The sequence below is a fragment of the Anneissia japonica genome, unplaced genomic scaffold (assembly GCF_011630105.1).
Source record: "Anneissia japonica isolate Jap-2015-1 unplaced genomic scaffold, ASM1163010v1 scaffold21_len1647178_cov195, whole genome shotgun sequence".
Lineage (NCBI taxonomy): Eukaryota > Metazoa > Echinodermata > Crinoidea > Comatulida > Comatulidae > Anneissia > Anneissia japonica.
In genome coordinates, this window is record NW_022750455.1 from 315,684 (window position 1) to 336,843 (window position 21,160).

The window sequence follows — 21,160 nt, forward strand, 5'->3', positions numbered from 1 at the left end:
CCCTTTGTCGACCCGTATACCTACATCAAATTAATTTGTTTTTGTTCTTCATAAATCTAGCTAGATTTACTAAATTATGTACTTAAAGTGAACGCTGACTAAACTTGGCAAATGACGCACCGGCGTTGTATTAGACGGATCAGCCTTCGCGAGTGATTCATCGTTAAAACGGGCTAAACGGGCTTCTACAATGCTGCACCAAACACATTTAAGTATTAAGTACGTAACCTAACTGAAGTATGTACTCAAAAAAAGTAGCCATGCCGCTAAGAAACAGCCTGTGATAAATCTTTAAACTTATTATACGCCATAATATAGGTGATTTATTGAGTAGAGATGCGAGCTGTCAAATGAAAACCACACTCGGGGACTTCTCAATGAGGTATTTAAACCTATCGACTTCCGACTTTCTATAACAACAACTTCCTACATATAACGAGCCTCTTAAGTAAAAATTACGGATAAAATATTTAGAGATATTAAGAGCTCTGGGATGTAATGTAAAAACCGATAGGTGATTGTCAAGGGCAAGTCGCTGGAGAGATATTAAAATCTATACTATTGAATAATTACACATACTTAGGCCTACTATATACAGTGAGTGGAAAAACACAAGGGAGCAGTCATATCAATTGGCCACACGAACGAAACGAATGAAAATAACTTCGTTAAATGTTTCGTTAGCACAGGACTAGAAAAGTAAAGGAAAATAATTGATATGAAAACTGAACGTAGAAAAATGTACTATACCTCTTATGAGAAAAAGCTGCATGTAATAGATTCAATTAATTTGCTTTAATATTTTTTCTTTACTTTATTGTAAACTTTGAACTTGAAATTATTGTGTATCTGCCAACATTAAGAGATAGGCGATGTACATCCATAAGCATATAATAGAAAATGTAAAAAAAATAAAAAATAAAAAAAATAAAATTTAGTAATAATGAAAATTTGTTAAAAAATTAAACAGAGAATGAAAGATTGTAGAACGTAGAGAATGGCTAGGTAAAGATACAAGATACGTTCATTAAGGTTATTGAAAATGAGAGAAAGGAGGAAAACAAAATAGTTTAGTGAATGGGTAAATGTGGTTATGTAAAGTGGTGATATTACGGGAAATGTGCGATTTTCTCAACAACAAAAAAACTATAAAATGCTATTTCTTTTTTTCTTTTAATTTTGTTTTATATTGTAAACAATTATAAAACATTGTACAATATGAGAAAAAAGTAAAATTGAAAACCATAAAAAATAGGACAAATAAAGGTGGGTGATCCCAGCAAAAGAGCATAGGGGTAGAACGCCAGATAGTTGGCTAACTATAGGGGGACTGTCTTTATGTGTACGCAAAATGAAGAATGATCACGGACCCTTCAAGCGTTTGTAAAGATGTAGTAAAGGTCTAAACAAGAAAGTTAAGAGAGAAAATAAAAAGTGTTATAATTCAATGTGTTACTTGGGGACCTGCTTATTAAATGCGTATGTAGGCCTAGGCCTATGTTTTGTATGTATGGACCTACGGTACTCTTATATAAATTCATATTACTGTACACGATGACATTGAAGTGGTTCCACGTAGCCATTTATGGTATCAATAAATAAATAAAAGAAACGAACTTTATAGAATACTACTTTGCCTGAGACACGTAGGCCTATTTATATTTTATTACTTATATTAAATTTAATAATCCATCAACTGTTCTTTGCACACACGTTTCTAATAACATTTCTTTTATCTCTACCATAATAATTACTTATATTATTGTTATATCGTTGTCATGTATCATTATCAGTGTCATTATCATCATCATCCTCACAAGTATCATCATCATCATCATCCTCGTCATTCCGGTACCTTATGCCTCATTATATTGTAGGCCTATTCTTCATTGTAATCATATGTCATTAAAATAATAATCATAATCATAGGGTGTCTGGGCCTTAATAATTTATATATTTTGGTGAAGATAGTGACTACGATTTTAATAATGTTAATGACCATGGTGATAATTAATTAAGGTGCTTGGTAAACTGTTATTCTGTGTACGTTCTTCACACAATAGCTCATGAATATTCATGTACGAGTCGGAAAAAAACACGGCAAACTAAAAAACTTACAAAATAGGCATGATTCAAGTTTATTTGTTTTGACAACGTATCAAGTAACGGTAAACAGTCTCGTTCGACCTTTCACCTTGAGTGGAAGTTAAATGATATTATATAATATTTGTCTTATTATAACTATTCAATGTGAATTAAAACTCCCTAGTTATAGAAACAGGCATCAGACTGTCAGTGATCGTGTGTACACAAATAGACCTGTCCCGAGCTTTGATTTTAGCAGGCCTACACATTCTTATACTGGTATGCTTCATAGTATTAGTAGGCACTTTACGCAACAGGACGGGTACACGGGTGGACGGTGGTTTTGTGCTCATCAGAGCGTGAAGACCACAATAAACACTAGGGCGCTTTAATTTACCAGAATCGCCGTTGCCGACGTCTCCCCATCCTCTCGAGTAAAGTGCCTAATAAAACAATTAAAACAGCTATGATAGGCCTATATAGAGTTGTTTATGGTAATTTGTGACATTTTTAAATGTGCATTTTATATAATCGATTCATAGTGCATCGCACATATCGAGATGCAATATAGGCCTACGGTATGTGAATAAGAATACTCTGTTTGTCCATGGAGGTTTGTCCTGATTTAATTGGAAATGTTAATATTGAATTAATAAGAATAATAATAATAATAATATAATAGAAATAACAATAATGTCATTGTTATAACAATATTAATATTAATATCATTATTATCAATATTAATAACAATATTATTAATTGATAATAATACATACAATAAATAATAGTAATAATAAATAATACATATAAATATAATAATATTAATAATAACAGTTTTTATACCCAATAAGCTAAAAGTAATTAGATAGGCATTGATAACAGTATTGCTAATAATAAGAATAAATAAATACTGATGACTGGCCTAACAATAATGAATAATAGTAGAAAACTATTATATCAATTTTGTAAACGATTGTCGTCAGTCACTAATGTAAACTGATGATAACAATAAAGGACAATTGACTTTATGTTGTATAGGCCTTTGACACCCTCACTGTAAAAAAAAAACATAACCAAAATACCCTGTTGCGCAGCCCATAAAAATTCCTGCAATATTAAACGTGGCACGACACAGACCTCATCGTGTTTTCATAGTTTTAAAATAATTATGAGATACCAATTCTCAGTACAGAGGCCTATATGAAACTTTAACGACCATATATAGTCTTGAAACATTGCAACTAGTAACGATCAATTTATATTTTGTTACAATATTCTGATCTCCAAATCTAATCTGTTATTTTATATTTATCGTTGCTTGCTCACGACCATTCGTTGTAGGCCTGTTTTAATACGCATAAATAGTCCAGTCACCTCTGTCCTGCGATGTACTGTCCTGCAGCACGTAATCACATTCTAGATGATATCAGGGGAAGATTCAATCCCCGCTCCCCCCCCCCTCATTTGTGAAAACTTGAATGCAGAAAAAATAATAGGCCTATTACATTCAGATTCTGAGAGTACCGTTTCAGGCAATCTGGAGAGATGCAATAGCCATACGATTTCAGACCTCATCCTCACCCATGGTAAAATTAATATTTCCTGGACCCCGTCCCCACTATTTCGAATTCCAGAATCCGACACTGACTTTTAAGCTTGATTTACACTATAGTAATTTAGACGCAGTCTTCCATGATTTTTAGTGTAAACCGATTACAATGAACACATTAGAAATACTGTACATGTTTGTAAAAGCTTGCTGACGCGGCATCACGAGCTACGATGCAGCTCAGCTTTTTCGAAAGAAGAAAATGCGGCAGTAGTGATGAAATAGCCGGCTCTTGTGTTTTTATGAAGCGTGCTAGTAGTGTGTGCAGGGATTTTGAAATTAAAAATCGTGTAAACCGAGCTTAAAAGATTGTGCGCGTGTTCTGGGCAATAGGTCGTAAGAAAGCAACTTAACATTGCAACAATAGAATAGAATTGATGGCAGATAATATAAACAACGGTCTATGAATACAAACGGGACTGATACGTGTAGCTTGAATAATATAACTGGGTTTTCAATTCAATATTAACTCGCGACATATAGATACGGTATATAATATAAACTACGTCTTATGTAGGCCTATAAAGTCGTATTGTGTGATGTCATTATTTCATATTTCGTCATAAATTGGATGTGACGTAAATCATTTCGTAGCGCGTCATGACGTCACACGAATACGACGTAATACTTTTTCGGTAGATAGTGTTTCTGTATATTTTTTTCATAAGAAATATGGAAAAAGGCCTATCTGTCTTATTTCTCATAATCATTTACAAAGAAAAGTTGAATTACATTAGCTAATCTTTGAATAAATACAAAAATATTTTTCTATCTCAATTCATATCTCCTCCGTCTTCCACAGCACTATAAATATCAACAATGCGAAAGATTAAGCCTTCCAGTTGGTCTAAAATGTTATGCTCGCTGATATATATTTATCAATACCTAACCACTGTTTAGGCCGAGAACGTAGTGCTCGGTAAGTGCCTAGGTTGACATTAGGTTATACCTTAACATTCGAAGGAATAAATCCTGAGTCGTTTCAATTCATGTGTTTTTAAATTATAGATAAAGACTATTATGATTTTGATAAGAAACACATATAAAGTACAGTCGTTACATTGAGTTGGATCATTGACACCAACACGCTGCCAAGGCAATCGTACACGGGCGAGGTTGGCTCAATAGACCTGCGTAGTCACCAATCATTCTCTTAATCAGAGAACTTGACTAACATTTTGAAACTTCTGCCAATGACTAGGCGTGGCAAAACGCACGCGGTTGCACTTGGTCCAGTTGACCTTACGTCAATGAAAATGACGACACGTGCGACGCGTGAATGACGCGTTCGAGGTGCTGTTAATGTTAGTGTTGACACACCTGTTGGACGTTTTTCTATATTTTCGTCCGAATTTTCCTTCTACCACGTTTGTTCTCTTGAAGGTATTCGCGTCAACATCGTAGTAATTGTACAGAGCATTTCCCTTGAATCGCTTCCTGGGTTGTCATGTTGTCAAGTACGCCTGGCTCAGTTCCAATTCACATAATGTTACGTTACAATATATAAATATAAGTCTTCTTGGAAGTCGATAATTTATAATATAACTTATTCATTTCATATAAAAATTACATCAATTTATACATTTGAACAATTTCTGTCGCGTCCCACTCATCAAAGATGAGTTAACAACATGCTCTTTCACCTCTGGTTACCATTTGTTGTTACCGGTAGTTTCATAAATCCAGTCTTTTTATTGTCTCTTTTGCTATAGGCTCGCCTTGGGCTGCCGTCTTTTGAAAAGATTAAACTCCAATCTGGCCTTTTTGCGAGCTCGTACGTAGTACGGTCATTTTGGCTTACATCTTCTCTGAAATAACAATAATATCTATCGGTGCTTGATGTAGGCGAACTCTGCAAAATAAAAAGACGAAATAATTTGAGTGACGTAACCTATATTAGTATGATAAATAAATTAGGCCCTATATAGACAATCTGTTTCTATAGTCATAATTACCAATATTTGAAATATGCCTAACTATTGCAGGTCTAATTTTGATCAAAAATCTTTTAGGCCTACAGTAACGATATACAACCTACCATTGCAATCATTTTTCCGTTTTTGCTTAGGATACATAGATATAGGTGACTTTTTTCACCCATTATCGTTAAACCTTCTTTTACAGTGTTGGTAATTACTACTGCTGTAATGATAAAAACAAAATGAACGTATAAGCACATATTGCCGATATGTTAATGTGGGGAGAAAATGAAACGTAAATCATTACCGTATAAAAAAATATATTTATATAAGTATTCCACGTTCGAGAAACCTGCACAAACAATTAAAATTAATTAATTGCACATAGGCATTATTTATGCGTATTGTTCTCATTTTTTTTTTGAACTAATAATTCGTTAAGTAGGTCTAAAGGCCAACTCAGAGAGCGTCGTACGACGCAGTTCCCGAAGCGATTCATCGCCGGGAACGGTCTTTAAAAAATTTAACATGTTTAATAGGCTATTCTACGACGCGATTGCCCCTGACGCAACCATCGTGTTTAACTCACAGATAGTATATAAGTGTATAAGGACAATGATGTACAATAAAAAGAAAGGAGGACAAGGGTCAAATCGTGATGAGCTTCACACTCCCTGTGACGTCACTCTAAACTCTGGACTTTAGGCCTATGATCACAATGAAAGTAATTGAAGCATGCTTGAAGTACCGAAACTAGGTCCAAAAAATAATATACCAAAAATATGCCACGGATTTTGTCAATTTTGTGAGAAGTTTGCAAGGATTTTTCAAATGAGCGGAATAATAGCTCGAAATCGAGGAGTGTTTGCCCAAATTCAATGCACCATGTTTTATCACTGTTTCCTTGAACTTTTGAAATACCTAATCAGCGTAGCATTAATAACTAGGCTTGTAAATAAAAAAGCACACCAAAATCTCCGCCCTGGGCCACCTCAGTACAAACAACTCAACAGTTTGTAACAATTAGGAAAAACTCAATAGATATTACAGAATATTCACCACCCCACAAAAGTATGCTAATACTAATAGTAGCAAAAATACATTTTTGCACAATCAGAGATCTTAAATACCGATTAGATTTCAACTGATAACATTTGATTTCAAACTCAAGAATTTAATTAGATTAATTTATAGTTTGGTATTTTACATTACTAACGGTGTCTTCGATCGTTCGACTACAGTTTGTATTGAAATGGTTTGCAAACGAGGCCGCGGTTGATTCGATTGGTTTCAGGAAGTTCGAATAGATGTATCCCAGTCAGGTAACATAATTTTAGGATGGCTTTAGGCTTTACATCGATCAAATCACGGTTATTGTGATTATTTGTTTGATTTTATTAGCTCATCACAAGGAAAACGACCTGCGCCTATATTTAAACTTTAACAAAAGCCTGGAATCGAGTTTATGATATCAGATATACAAAAGACTAAATTCGGTTTATTATACATATGTATAACTGTGTAGAATGATGACCTCTTATTAACTATATTTTACCCATAAATTCCATCGTGAGTCAGTTGAAAATATTGCCTTTTCTAGGTCCTAAATACGTGCGCCTGCAGACGGAAGCTATCACAATACGATCGACAGAGCTAACTTTGCAAAATCTAACACTGCTTCTCATGCTAGCTTGATTTTACAAGAGTCAAATAGTGTAATATCAGGACAAACTATTGTGAGTAGCTGTACATTACGTTTACCTGATGAATTTGAATAAAGCAGTCAATTGTAACACTGTGTGTTTCCTCTGTTGTCCAATGATATTTACACGAATGGGTTTGAGGTCATCGTATTTGTGTGTTGATCGGTATAATAACGTGCTTATCGGCTAATTAAGGGGAACAGCGTTATGAATTTCACCCATATAACATATAGCTTTGGGAGGGATCCGTTTTCCGCTCATTAGGTTGGCTCAGATGTTTGAGGATTAATATGCTGTGGCAAACAAAATTATTCTAGACTGTAAAAATGTCAAAACAAATGAACCGATGATGTTCATTGTTCGTCTTGCCAAGGCTTCGTTTGTGTTTATGTTTCACACCGGTAGATACATTCAATAGATCAACTTAAAATCTAAAACATACAAAATTATTTCACACCAATGCTAACACTCTACTCCCGTTAACCAATAGACCTATTCAACGGTGCAAGTACCTGCACATCATAACGACTACAGTATCGTTACTTAGACTATGTGACCATCACCAACCGATACACAATGATTCTTCTGGATATCTTGTGTCATATAAAATTGTAAAAAAATAATAATGTGAATACAAATACTTGGATACAATATAGTTGAACTACAACTAGTTTATCATTTTATTTTTTAAGCGTTGATGGCGTAAATTTAGACCTAAAGCCATATCGTAGATGTATCGAACGACCTTTTGAGAGAGCACGGTTTGGCTAGGACCGTGGTCCATAAACCCGAACACGTGTACCGTAAACTAGACCAGGCAGGATGGTGTCTCTGAGGATATACCAGGGTTAACGTTTGTGTCCACAGTAGCTGTGTCATTGGCAATTGAGCGGCATCGGGTTCAGAAACATTTTGTGCAATTTCATATTTCCGGCATGAAATGGGTAATAAAATAGGCCGCTCAGGAATCAATAGGCCCTAAATAGATCACAAACTTGATGACGTGTGGGGTAAATAAACCTCCCTGGATATACATTCCACACGGCCCTCGGTTATCCTCGGTAAAAAAATGTATTGAGATTTTACAGATATGGGAAATGGAAAAGCATGTTAATTTTAACTGACTGTAGGTTGATACTGTCAACGTTTGATACAATTATGGCTATGCCTTATGATACGATCGGACCATCGTGCCAAGCAAAACAAACCCAACTTTAAGAAAACTTGTTAAAAGCTGAGATACATTAGTTTGTATGGCACCGTTTCAAATTGTTGGAACATAATGATAGCTTAAATAGGCCTAGAAGAAATTTGAACACAGTCAGGCTTTTTGTGCATTTCACGATGGGGAACCGATGTAAACTTTCCATTGAACTACTTAAACAAATGACCGCTAATGAACTTTAACTGTAAAATAGAAATCAAATGTTGCAAATTAATTCAATCGATACGTTGGAAACAATTGAACTTAAAAATTTCCTTACCGGGGTTAATTACACATAAGCTCATTTAAAGGCATTTAGTGCTTTCTTGTCAGTTTTGGGTGGGCTGTATCGAGTAATTTGTCTAATTTATTCTAGGCCTATACACTTCAAATTGGTATAAGCAGGTTGCACTTAATTATATCTGATTGCCGTCTTGTTAATTACTACTTCGATGACCTCCCTCGTTAACGTCTTAAAAAACATCCACTCAGGAAGGACAATACAAGTTTCGGATCAACATTTTTACTTAATGAGCGCTGAATTAGACTTAATCTCTTATAATATGAGAGGTCTTCCCGAGTCCCACTGGGACCTTCTGTAATGAAGCAGCCAAGAAAATGTAAAATTCTAAAATTTAAAACAATTCTCTCGAGATGAAATATGTAATGATATGGTTAATGGTTAATGGTTATTAATTTATAGAGCGCAAAATACAAAAAGTCTCTAAGCGCTATCAGGCAAGTGTAAAGATGGAACGGAAACCAAAACCACAAAATAAAAAGAAGTGAAATTTGAATACCATGCCAGCACCCAAACCGAAGTATGGGGATACGCCCTCAATAACGATATGTTATTACGTCCCCCTACAACATTTTATAATCACATTAATTTATCATGCAGAGGTTATAGCCTACCAGCAACTGTAAAGTTTTCACGGTGTTTTAGTTACAATGTGGATTCACCTAGGGCCTTTCCAAAAAGTGACTCACATCCGTAAATAAATGCATTTAAAGTGAGTCACAAGAGCCTTTTCTAATCTTTATACAAGATGAGATACGGTACTACACTACCCCTATAGATATAGGAATTAGTTAATTCATTGTTTAAATAAATAAAACGGAAATAGGGATGGTTTAAATTGATAATGCTTTATAACCATTTGTGATTGTAAAAGGTGAGAAGAACGAACTTTATTTGTAAAATAATGCAAAAAAGTTCAATTTCTAGAATGAATTAATTTGGTTATAAGTTCATCATACAAGTGTTAACAATATTAGTGCGTGCTGAAGCCAGAATAACAGCTGCTTAACTATAGTTTTTAATCAGACTTCCAAATGTCATAAGCATTTTAAACGACACTGAAGCTGTATCGGGTGGATTTAAAAAACATTAACATAAAAAAATAATACTCTTAGCCATCGTGTGACCAAGACGAAGCTGTATCGGGTAGATTTAACTATCGTGTGACCAAGTACCGTACGATATTCCATACCATGTGCACTTTACTTTACTTTATTCATATCTTTTATTTATTTGTTTCATTCATTTCCTTTGAGGAATTTCTGGAGATAACAAAGGGGGAATAACGAGACAGTCGAGTCATAAGGCAAGATTTTAATATTTATACCGAATAATAAAGAGTAGGCCTAACCTAACACTAAATTTTGAAGACCTTATAATGTACTTTAAACAAGGGTCTTTACAGATGGATTCCCTTACAGATCACTTATATGGCTAGACTTAACGCATTATGCTTACTGTGCGATAGTTTCATATTCTTCTACCTGCAATATTGTCCTCGGATGGTGTGAATTGAATATTGGGGTTGAACGGCAATCCGCCACGATATAGTCTAACTGTTTAATTTCATATTAAATACCTAATTTGTGGAATCCGTTTGCTTAATTTGGTTGATTTTAGTCATAATGCGTAGAGTGCTTTATCATGCATTCCTATATTTCAATCGGTTAAACCTCAGCTGCGCAATATCGTAACGGGTATTTTTGTGATGGATAAATTTAGTTTATTAAGCTAGGACTATTCCGAGGGCATATAGTCCTATCCTTAAATTGTTCCAAGACGGAATATTCAAGTAACTCGCCTAAGAAGAAATCTACTTAGTATACCTAGTTCTGATACATTTAAAAGAAAACGAATAAAAAACAAACGCGTTTATGTGAGCCAAATCGATAAGGAGCTATGACATGCTTGATGTAGGCCTCTGAACGAGGTGACTCCCAAATGTGAAAAACAACGTTTACCCAAAAATATACATTATTTAAGTGCCATTATTTAAGTCGAGTGCTCAAATTAAGTGTATTTCAATGGGAAACAAAAAATGTGAGTCTTCAGCCGATTTTGTTTGCACTTATCCGTCGTTGTACTTTGAAGTGAATCGATTGACTGAATAAAAACCAACTAAGTATGGTACACTGAAACGGACGGATAATTCCACTGTTAGATTGTCCGTAAGCCGGTGCTTTGTAAGAGTATTTGGAATGGTTGCTATTCTAACCTGATTGTATTGTCTAAGACACTGGGAGTATTAGATGCTGTAAGAGCCCTTGTATTTTAACTTCATTAGAAGTTTATTGCCGAGTGAAATGGTCAACACGTCAACCTGATGACAATACAAATACTATAGGAAATCGGATCAGATCGTAATAAGTGGACTTTGTTTTTGCTCTTGTAAAAAGATCATAGTTAATTGAATTGAACATGGTAACTATTAGATCGTCTATCGTACTCCCTGGCCGAGCCCTTCTACCCCTAAGAGGTTTTCTTTCCATAAATGAACTGCAATGTAAAGCCATCAAGATTTGGGCCCATACAATGTTTCGCACTTCCCACCCTGAGTAATGATATTGTGAAAGAGGCCTTGCAGCCGATGACACGAAGGCCGAGGCTTATAATGAACATCAGCAGCTCGTTATATCTTTGTATTAGTGTTAATTAGTTGGAATATTTTTCTTTATAAAAAGAACTTTCAAGTTCTTTAGCTGTAGATTCTGTTTAATTTAAAACGCATTAAATCGTAAGAAGGAGTTAAACTGCTCCGAGGCCGTGGTGAGGGACACGAGTTATCATAAGCAAGGAATTGACGTGTTACAACCTAAATTGTATACACTGCAATATTTAGGCCTAATAATAGATTCTACTCGTATTTTGAGGTCAATTTGCTTTTGAAATATACAGTGACCTACAGTAATACAAATGTATTTAACAAGTTCACTGCCATATATTTACAGTTCTATACTATTCACAATACGCTCTCCACTACTACAATTCTCAGTACCATTGCTCGTGAATTTGCGCCATACTTTGAGGTCGACACACGCTGCAGGCGGAATATAACTATGTACTTATAAACATTTACCTTTGAGAAAATATATTGTTATACGGCGTAGTTTAGTTTCTAACACATCACAGTCTGTAAACAATATATTGATAACGATTGTCACAAATCCAGACTTAATACTTAATACGAGTAAGGCAATATAAAGTACCGTATAAGCCCACAGACTAAGTAAAGATACGCGTAAAATAATGACGTCAGCACTTTCCTAGGCTAAACTTCCCTATATTGGACTTATTAGCCATAAAGAACACGTGTGGCAGAATTAAAACGCATTAATTTAATTATAAAGAATATAAAAACAAATCAGACGATTTTGAACCGAATTAGATTGTTCTTAAGCATGCATGCACCTTTAATTGATATGATATGATGGAAATGAAATACCGTGATACAGAGGGATTTAAAAATAATAATAGTATTCAGAATATAAAAGAAAGTCTTTCCACGGATCGAAGAGTTACCCTCTCAACTAAATGTAATCTTTGTAATAGGGATTTCAATAAGATGAATTATTGGCCAATTTTCCGGAATTCTGGCGATCGTTTCGAGTTAAAGTATAATCAGAGAGAACGCGTTCCGATTGAAAGACCGATCTCATATTACAAAGTACCCATTCGAATTATTATCAAGCACGTTTATGCTGATTCGCAATAATAATGAATTCACATAAACCGATTAGTTCCCTCATTTTCTTATTCCATTTATTCCGAGGTCAGTCGGTTCATGAGTGAATCTGTGACTGGATATAACCATGGAGTAACAGAGCTATAGGAAACAATATTGATGTATCAAACCACCCAGGTATGGGATACTGTAGGCTAGTGTTTCCTGGTGAGGGAGGCCGAACAAACGCCACTGTATCGTAATTTTAACAACATGATATTATGCTTATTAGCATATCTGGCATGTTTCTTCGAAATCCATTTTTGATCTGCTTTCAGTCAGCATTTATGTACTAGATTTAAAGAAGAACAACTATAGTCGTTTCGTGAACATCTGTAGCTCGAGTAAATCGGTTTCGGTCTAACTTGTCGAAATATACAGTAAACAAATTGATCGCCTGTGATAACTAATGATGACACATAATATCCTCAATAACATACTGTGTTTTCAAAGGCCAGTAATTTCAGAATTTTGAAGGAAGGAACAAGTAAACTATTAATCCAAATTGAATCCCAAAAACTTCCTATGCCTATCCAGAATGCTTTGTATGTTTTGCGCACTTTACAATAATAAGTAATTTAACAGTTTCCTAGACAAGTTCACGAAGATGTAACTGAGTCATTATCTTCAACTAGGTTGAGAAGAACTCAAAATAATTGCAAAAGTGATTCTCGTGTCAGTATAGGTAACTAAAAGGAAGACATGTTTTGGACTTGCTAATATTCAGACACTTTTTTAGAATAAACTAAATTAAACTAAAGAAAATAGATATAGAAAAGGAGTTCACAAAGTGTAGGCCAATACCTCATACGATTTCACCTATTAGGCCTACTACAGAAGTCATTCAAAATTCTTTATGTATTTTGGTAGGCCTAGGGCCATACGTCCCAGTACTGCATTTTATACGTCAATAGGCCCGGCCCTATAAGATGTGTATTAGGGTTAGTTACAAACATGTTATCTGCGGTTATATTGTGTATATAGGCCTATGTGTATTTCTTTTCAATGCCTCCCTGATTTTGATGCATGCTCTCTCTCTCTCTCTGGCTTCCTAAATGGCTTTACGCCTAACGTGGTACTTGGCTATGCTCCAGATATTATTATTACTATACAATATCGTTTGAGACAATAACCGATCGCTTCAATGAAGTCGACTGCTCCTCACCTTGGCTTTCCCCTGAACCGAAGTTAACGGGGGAAATTTCCCCAAGTGCCGATGATTACTTTATGCATAATTAAGGCCTATACACAATGAAATGCCACTATGTTATAAATACGTGTTTACAAAAAGTTTTATAAACCACTCCGACATGGAAAGTATTTTAATAATCAAGTATTAGTGATTACATTAATATGAATATCAAATTTCTCTGTAATGTATCATATACTTTACAATGTACATACTCGATTGGCCAGTGTATTGTAACACGCATAAATGTAATTTTAAATATTCTTAAATTTCTGTATCGTATTAAAGTATACCGTACTGGCCTATCGCTCCACACGATTTGACAATGCCATAGCTTCCATATAAGAATCGGTGGCTTAAAGCGGCGTCCCGTGAGACGTCTTCGTTGTGGATATTCACCCCTCTAGCCACCCTACCACCTCCCACATATATTTTGATATAGGGTGCGGTCTCATAGTCCTACTATAGAGACCCACTCAATGACCGATGTACACATAATGCGCATGCGAATTTGACGTATACCCTAATACATTTTACGCGAGAAAATGACGTGAAAAGACGGGAATCACACTTTAAATTCCAGGCGTGGTGGTAGTGAAAGTTTTAAATATCCTATTCTCTTCCAGCTGAGTTTGCTAATGGAACTGTCGTGAGTGAGGCTACTCAGTAAAAGAAATTAATTAGCAGTGTTGATTCGCAAGGAGGTCGTACAGCGGTATCGCGGGGCCCGCAAACGTTTTATCCATGCGCCCAATCGAGCTGAGAGGTCCACGTACAGGTATCCTGGGGTATTGTTGTTGTAGCATCGTGTTATTTCTAGTTCGACAATCTGTTTCTTTTTTGTTTCTTTTTTGGGTAACTATGTCCGTTAGAGGGAACAGTGCAGTACTGTCGGTATAACGATTATAGGACTGCTACATATCGTATATGTAATGTGGCCCACGTTAACAGATCAAACAGTAGATTCATTTTGTTAAGCACGTTTTCTCCCTTGCTTTAAATGAAGTACTCGTGGAGTGTCTTGTTTCTTGTTTACTTAAGTATCAAAGTAAGTCACTAAGTTAATGACTTAGAATCTACTTGAACAGGTCAAACACAAGCTGGATACGAAGAAGACTTAAAGTAAACACAATTTGTAAGGCGGTCGTCTATTATGATTCTGATTGATCTTACATATTTCACATTCATAACTGCAAAACATCTTACGAAATCGAAAGATTAACACCTGTTATCATGGTTCTCATGTGAAGAAAACGTGTGAACACAAGCCAACGATAACCTTCGTTCACACAGATAAATTGCATCACATTATTTGACTGTAATTAACACACATGTAATTATTACGTAAGGAAGTACATATATAATTCAATATAAATATATAATTGGGATGCTACATTGACAAACAAAATTGTAAATTGTAAACAAAAAATGGAATTATTGTGTACCAGGCATTTATTAAATTAAATGAGCATTTTTTCCGTTTATCTTATGAACTATCTTGCTTATATATATATATATATATATACTGTCTCTTATACACATCTAGATGTGTATTAATATGTATACATATATTAAGCCCTAAATAAAGTCTTGTATTTATATTTACGGTGCATATATATATATAATAACTTACACGTAAATTGTAAATATGTATATATAATATGTAGGCATAGGCCCATATATGTTTGTATAAACATATAATATGTAGGCCTATACATATATTAAGCTCAAAATAAAGTCTTGTATTTATAATTACAGTATAGACTAATATCTTCGTAATATATTCATAGGCCTATTATTATATATTAATATTATTATATTATTGTAATCATTATTATTATTATAATTATTATTGTTATTATTATAATTATTATCATCATCATCATCATCATTATATCTTGATATTGCAATTTTATTTAAATTTTACAAATTGACAACAGACATTTTATCTGACAGATTATAAAGGCACCGACTACTTACCATAAGGATCAGTGGCTTTAGCAGAAGCTGTTATATTCTTTTTGCCTGCAATTCGCAAAAAATTGTAACTCATCGTGCTATAAATTAATAACCTTTTCCCCGATCGATTTGCGTTAGACTCTGGCTGTACAGCATCCCCTATGACACGTTGGTGCGTAACCTGTAATCGAATGATATAAAACCATGATAGAGATGGAATGTAAAGCTTAGGGTAATAAGGCCTAATTATGCCCTGAGTGTGAAATATCTTTTTCTGGCTGCTATCGTGAAGTAAATCCTGGCTTTCCGAATCGTACTGGTATGATTTTATAAAAACTTTATTGGCTAATAAAGTCAAACAGTACCAGTATCTTGATAGCATCATATACGGCTCTGCGTGGAAGGGTTCTTATTGGTCCCCAATTCCAAATAGAACCTTTGTATCAATATAAGGCATGCGAACGAAAAAGGGGGTACCATAATCCCCTGGGGTGGTGACGAACATGCTGCCTGTCCTTAGGGATTGATCGAAAACTCTGAATTGTTGACCTATCGTGGCTAATGACTTAGGTCTATTTCAAATGTCAGCGATTTGTAAAAGGATTGGTAACTTCTGCGAGCATTTTTTTTTCGCAACGTAATCACGCCTGTAAAATCTGATATCAGTACGATTCACGACTCATTGGAATATCACAATAAATGGACACTGTGTCACCTGTTGATTTAGGACTTATTTATTATCATTATAATGACTTGGGCTTGTCTAGACTGACCGTATTAGTGGTTTCTTTAGGCTGAGAAGAATATACTGTAACTAGTATAAATTGAACACTAACAAGAAACTGGGCTATCTTTATACCACTGTGTTCAGAATGAGAAAGAATATTCGTTCAGTTTAGCAGCACACTTTTAAACACACAGACCTACATCATAAATTGAAAAGTCATTGAATCTTTGTACACTTTGCTCTCTGAACCTTTAGGAGATATCAGACCCTACCTACCCATGATCCATCGTCCTGAAATAGGCCTGTGATCTAAAATTATAGTACCGGTCCTGCTGACGCGATGCATACGGTACTAAGGTACTTATCTTTGTGTTTTTATTTGCGCGTGTTTGTCAGCTCTCCAACAGTATAGGCCTATCGTAGATAATAATAATTACTATTGTTATTAGATACAAATACCTGTCAACAATTGTCGATACTGGTGGTTAGTGTACAAGGCTTGTGGTAATTACGCCAACAATAAAGTTTAAGCTCTGGTTTAGTCTGCTTTTGAACGTGGAGAAACCCATTTGCAAAAAGTGTTCAAAATGTTTGGCTGATAATTTGCGGCCCGATTAAGCGAATAGGCTACGGGACAAAATGTGATTCAGGAATTGATAATAGTACCAGAACCAGCGACAATATACCGTTTGAAACGTTATGTATTAACAGATAAGACGAATGCACAGGCCCTAGGTACATTTACACAATCACTTAAGTTAAGTATTCGGAAATAAAATGAAAAGAAACATTCGAAAAGGTCGACCTCATGTCATACTCGATCGGTACAAAGTTTGATCTGGTTTACGTGTCGAATGGTGTTGGGTTCATGGTACAATGGGCCTATTAGCTAAACCATTGAGTGTACATAAAATGTACCTGCATGATTTAATGACCGATTGTTTAATCATGAAGTGAATGGAAGCACAGAAAGCGGCAAGTTATAAACAGGACACCTGAAGGAAAGCGACTAGAGTTAACAAGTATATTGTGTAGTGGAATCCAGGTTTTTGTTTAGGTGCTTCAAATAACAAAACAGAGTAGAGGTCCCCTGCTACGTGTGGACAGTGCGGTTAAGGACAGTCTTTTCACAAATTATCACCGAATTATCGCCTGGGATATGACGTTTCACACACTCAAAATATCTAGTCGTGTTAACGAGGTTGAAACATCAGTGTATTGCGCAATTCTATCTGTCTAAAGCCCCTATCATTTTTGTACCACCTTGCACTGATTTTGAATTAAACGCGAAGTTGCCAATTTCAATGTACAAGAACCTTTGATTTCGTCAGGGTTTGGTCGGCATCTTGGAACCAAGGATGTATAATTCTGTGCAACCTGACAGGCAGCCGGTAGTGTTAGTGTATGGTTATTGCAACTTGATATGATTTATGGTTTGAAATTTCGAATACAACGGTCCTGTCAAGAGGGTGGTGAACAGGGGTCAAAACATGCCTCTATTTATATTTACCAAGATCTAATTAAAGAGTACTAGTAAATAAATCAGGAACTCACCTGTATTGATAGAACAATAACGCAATGGAATAACCTGTAAACGAAAGAAAGAAAATACGAGATGAAACTAGACCGCTTATAGCAGCAGTTGAATTTAATGTGAGTGTGTTAGCCATAAATCTTAGCCTTGGAACGGTTTAGTCGCGTGCATCAGTACCGGTATAGCACACTGTTGACAGGTTGCTTAATAACAGTGTGCGCCGCCTCTGCGGAGGATTGATAATCGGGACTGGTGCACTTAATATGTTTGTTTTAAACACAGATAACCCACAAAGTGTGTTACAGATGATATCTGCATCGAAATACTTACGCAATCGTTAGCATGGAATACCTCATTGCTTGGATAACTATCGAATACTGTCCAATATTGTTTTCTATTGAAAGCCACTATGCAAGGCTTTTCAATAATTTATCTCCAATGGGCAACCGTTTGTACGCCGACATGTGGTTTTTAAAACCTTTCCAATCAGAGTAAAAGATACGAACTGTATACAATTTCAAATAAAACAGGAACGATCTTTCCCACGTATTAAACAAATGATCGAGCAGTATCCTTAATTTCCTTTTATTCTATGTCCAATTTATCATGATGTCGATTTATATGCTCTTTCTATAAATTCCGTGAAAAGCAAACACGTGGATGATAGGTACCGTAGTTAGCACTGCCCTTGATTAAGTAGTGGGTTAAGTTATCCTAGAATCTGAGCAGCGAATGAGTTGCCGTGTAGCTTTAAGAATACCTATAGCTCGTCGAGCGTTCTGATTGGTGAGGAATTCTATGCTTCAATGCAAAATTTCATGTCCAGTAAAGTAAATTTCACCCGATGGGCGGGAATATTGATACCATTGGCAGACGACCGTGCTAGAAATTAGCAAAACTAATAGAAATCTGTTAAGTCCACTGAGTGGTTCAGGCAACATCCGCACGTCATTAACAACTAACCACACTTAAAAAGTACAGCCAGGAATCACCGTGTAATGCGGAAGTGTTAAGTTTTATGATTGGACTATCAGTCACGCTAATTTTGTTTACAATTGAGTCCCAATAAGCGCCAGTTAATTGTCCCTCGCTTTGACTCGTTAATTAATAGGTGATGATTTTAACCGAGTTTACTGTTCATTCACAATAATGTGATGCGTTGCATAAAACAAAGTCATGGAATATAAGCCATTTAGTAGGCCTATTGAGTGTATAAGGCCTATTAAATTGTCGTTAGATGGGTATATTAGGGCCCTAGTGTTTCTGAAATGAAGTTACAAAATAGACTTGTGTAGTGTAATTGTATAATTCTTTTTACTCTAATTTTAATTTTAAAAATGTATTAACATTTCTGATTCTGAGCAAATTTAAAGCCTATTAAGCACTTATTAGGACCATAGCATGTAATCACATTCGTATATAAACCAACTTCACTAAAATTCTAATTGTGTATGCGTTGCATATGAGTTGTATATCTCTAAATGATAGTAAGGTCTATTCCAATCCTCAATTTTGAATGGTCACAATTTTTAAACTCATTTTTTTTAGTACGAAATCCAAATACTGGCTAATTAAAATGGTTCGTTCATCAAACTATGAGTAGGCATAGACATATATAATAGACTCTTATTCATTATTCATAAAAATATCAGTCATATTTATCTCACTAAGAGATGAAATTTATATTTTAAAAATGTATTAAATTTTAGCCTACGGGAAGCGATACTGAGCAGATATAAGGCATATTAGCACCTATTAGGACGGATAATATAGCATACAGAGGTTTAATCAAATTCTTATATAAATTAATTTTTCTATATTTTAAATCAAAATTTAAGTTATCGGTTACGGTATAGGCTTACATAAACTAGGCCTATTTTGGGACTAAAGTAAGGATGCATGCTTTCGGATAAACCCTTAAAATTTGATGCAACTTTGATTTAGTACAATTCACTGCATTGATATTCATATTCTATATACACTTATATGTTTATACAGAAACAATACAATTTGCAAAAAAACAAGCATGCTAACATACTCACATATGGAAATTCATACTGCTTATTGAGAGGGCGCTATAGTAGCTTTCGTATATCTCACAACAAACGTGTTTATTATTGCTTACTCGCTGTAACGATAACGATGTGACAACCAAATTAGTACGATAACACCTTTAAGTCTCTGTATTATTATCCGATCAATGCTGATTTCGGAAAATTCAATCAATCATGAAAGCATGCACTGTCTCACGACGCGACGAATCCCAGTAAAGTATGATTGACGAAATGATGAGTTTCGTCAAATTTATCCTTTTAACACAAAGTGCCTCCGCAATTGTGGGCGTGGTAAAGCTTTTTCTTTTCAGTTGTACAGAACATTGAAGTGACCTAACTTCATTCCGGTTGATTTCAGACTTACTCGACATCGGAACTTACTCTCTGATGTGGCGACGTACCTTACACACGAGTTCTTCCACAAGCATTTCGTACGTGACGTCACGGCGATAGCCGAAGACACGGAATTGTTCCATTGTAATATCATTTAGAAGGTCATGGCGATCATCAGTTCGCGAGATCGAACCTTGCGCCGGGTATTGTTAAGTTGCATGAAGAATGTCAATTATGCACGTACCAAGGTAAATAAATCGCTTTTTGATGTTGACCGACGGGAGAAGATATGGGTGACAACATAACTGAATATACCCGGACGTTAGTCTTGCAATATGAACCAACGGTCTGGATGCACGTTCATTGGTCACTGTGTGCGATATGACCGACCCGGCAAAAGAATAATCAAACACCCAAATAACATTCGTCTATTTATGGAATCAATAACCAACCTTTAGCTGTTATTTGTCTTTTCGATAAAATTTTGTAACGTAAACACTGCTGTTAGATATGAAGATTCCCATCACAGCCAGGAAACGTAATCTAAGCCCGTAACTTACACAGCAATGATAGCAATATATAAATATAGGGCTAGGCATATCTCTTATACACATCTAGATGTGTATAAGAGACAGACCTCATGTCATACTCGATCGGTACAAAGTTTGATCTGGTTTACGTGTCGAATGGTGTTGGGTTCATGGTACAATGGGCCTATTAGCTAAACCATTGAGTGTACATAAAATGTACCTGCATGATTTAATGACCGATTGTTTAATCATGAAGTGAATGGAAGCACAGAAAGCGGCAAGTTATAAACAG

General features: G+C 35.3%; 1 protein-coding gene across 2 annotated transcripts; it reads right to left on the reverse strand.

The window, feature by feature from the left end:
* Positions 1-2,114: 2,114 nt before the first annotated feature.
* LOC117121369 (fibroblast growth factor 8-like) lies at positions 2,115-20,178 on the reverse strand. 2 transcript variants are annotated; one of them, XM_033266545.1, is made up of 5 exons: positions 19,994-20,178; positions 17,972-18,005; positions 15,712-15,871; positions 5,733-5,836; positions 2,115-5,546 (listed from the first exon to the last, which is right to left on the reverse strand). In XM_033266545.1, exons 1-5 carry the CDS (start codon positions 20,005-20,007, stop codon positions 5,334-5,336), a joined length of 525 nt encoding a protein of 174 aa, XP_033122436.1. In that variant the 5' UTR covers positions 20,008-20,178; the 3' UTR covers positions 2,115-5,333. The 2 variants fall into 2 exon arrangements, with proteins under 2 accessions (XP_033122436.1, XP_033122435.1); XM_033266544.1 differs by lacking the exon at positions 19,994-20,178 and adding an exon at positions 18,282-19,353.
* Positions 20,179-21,160: the final 982 nt, after the last annotated feature.

Bases quoted from the DNA above. Each gene is read 5' to 3' on its own strand.
- LOC117121369 (XM_033266544.1), bottom strand. From the start codon at position 18,307: ATGAGGTATTCCATGCTAACGATTGC. The intron at 15,872-17,971 runs GTGAGTTCCTGA...ATTCGATTACAG, and splicing joins TTATTGTTCTATCAATACAG to GTTACGCACCAACGTGTCAT. The intron at 5,547-5,732 runs GTAGGTTGTATA...TTTATTTTGCAG, and splicing joins ACGGAAAAATGATTGCAATG to AGTTCGCCTACATCAAGCAC.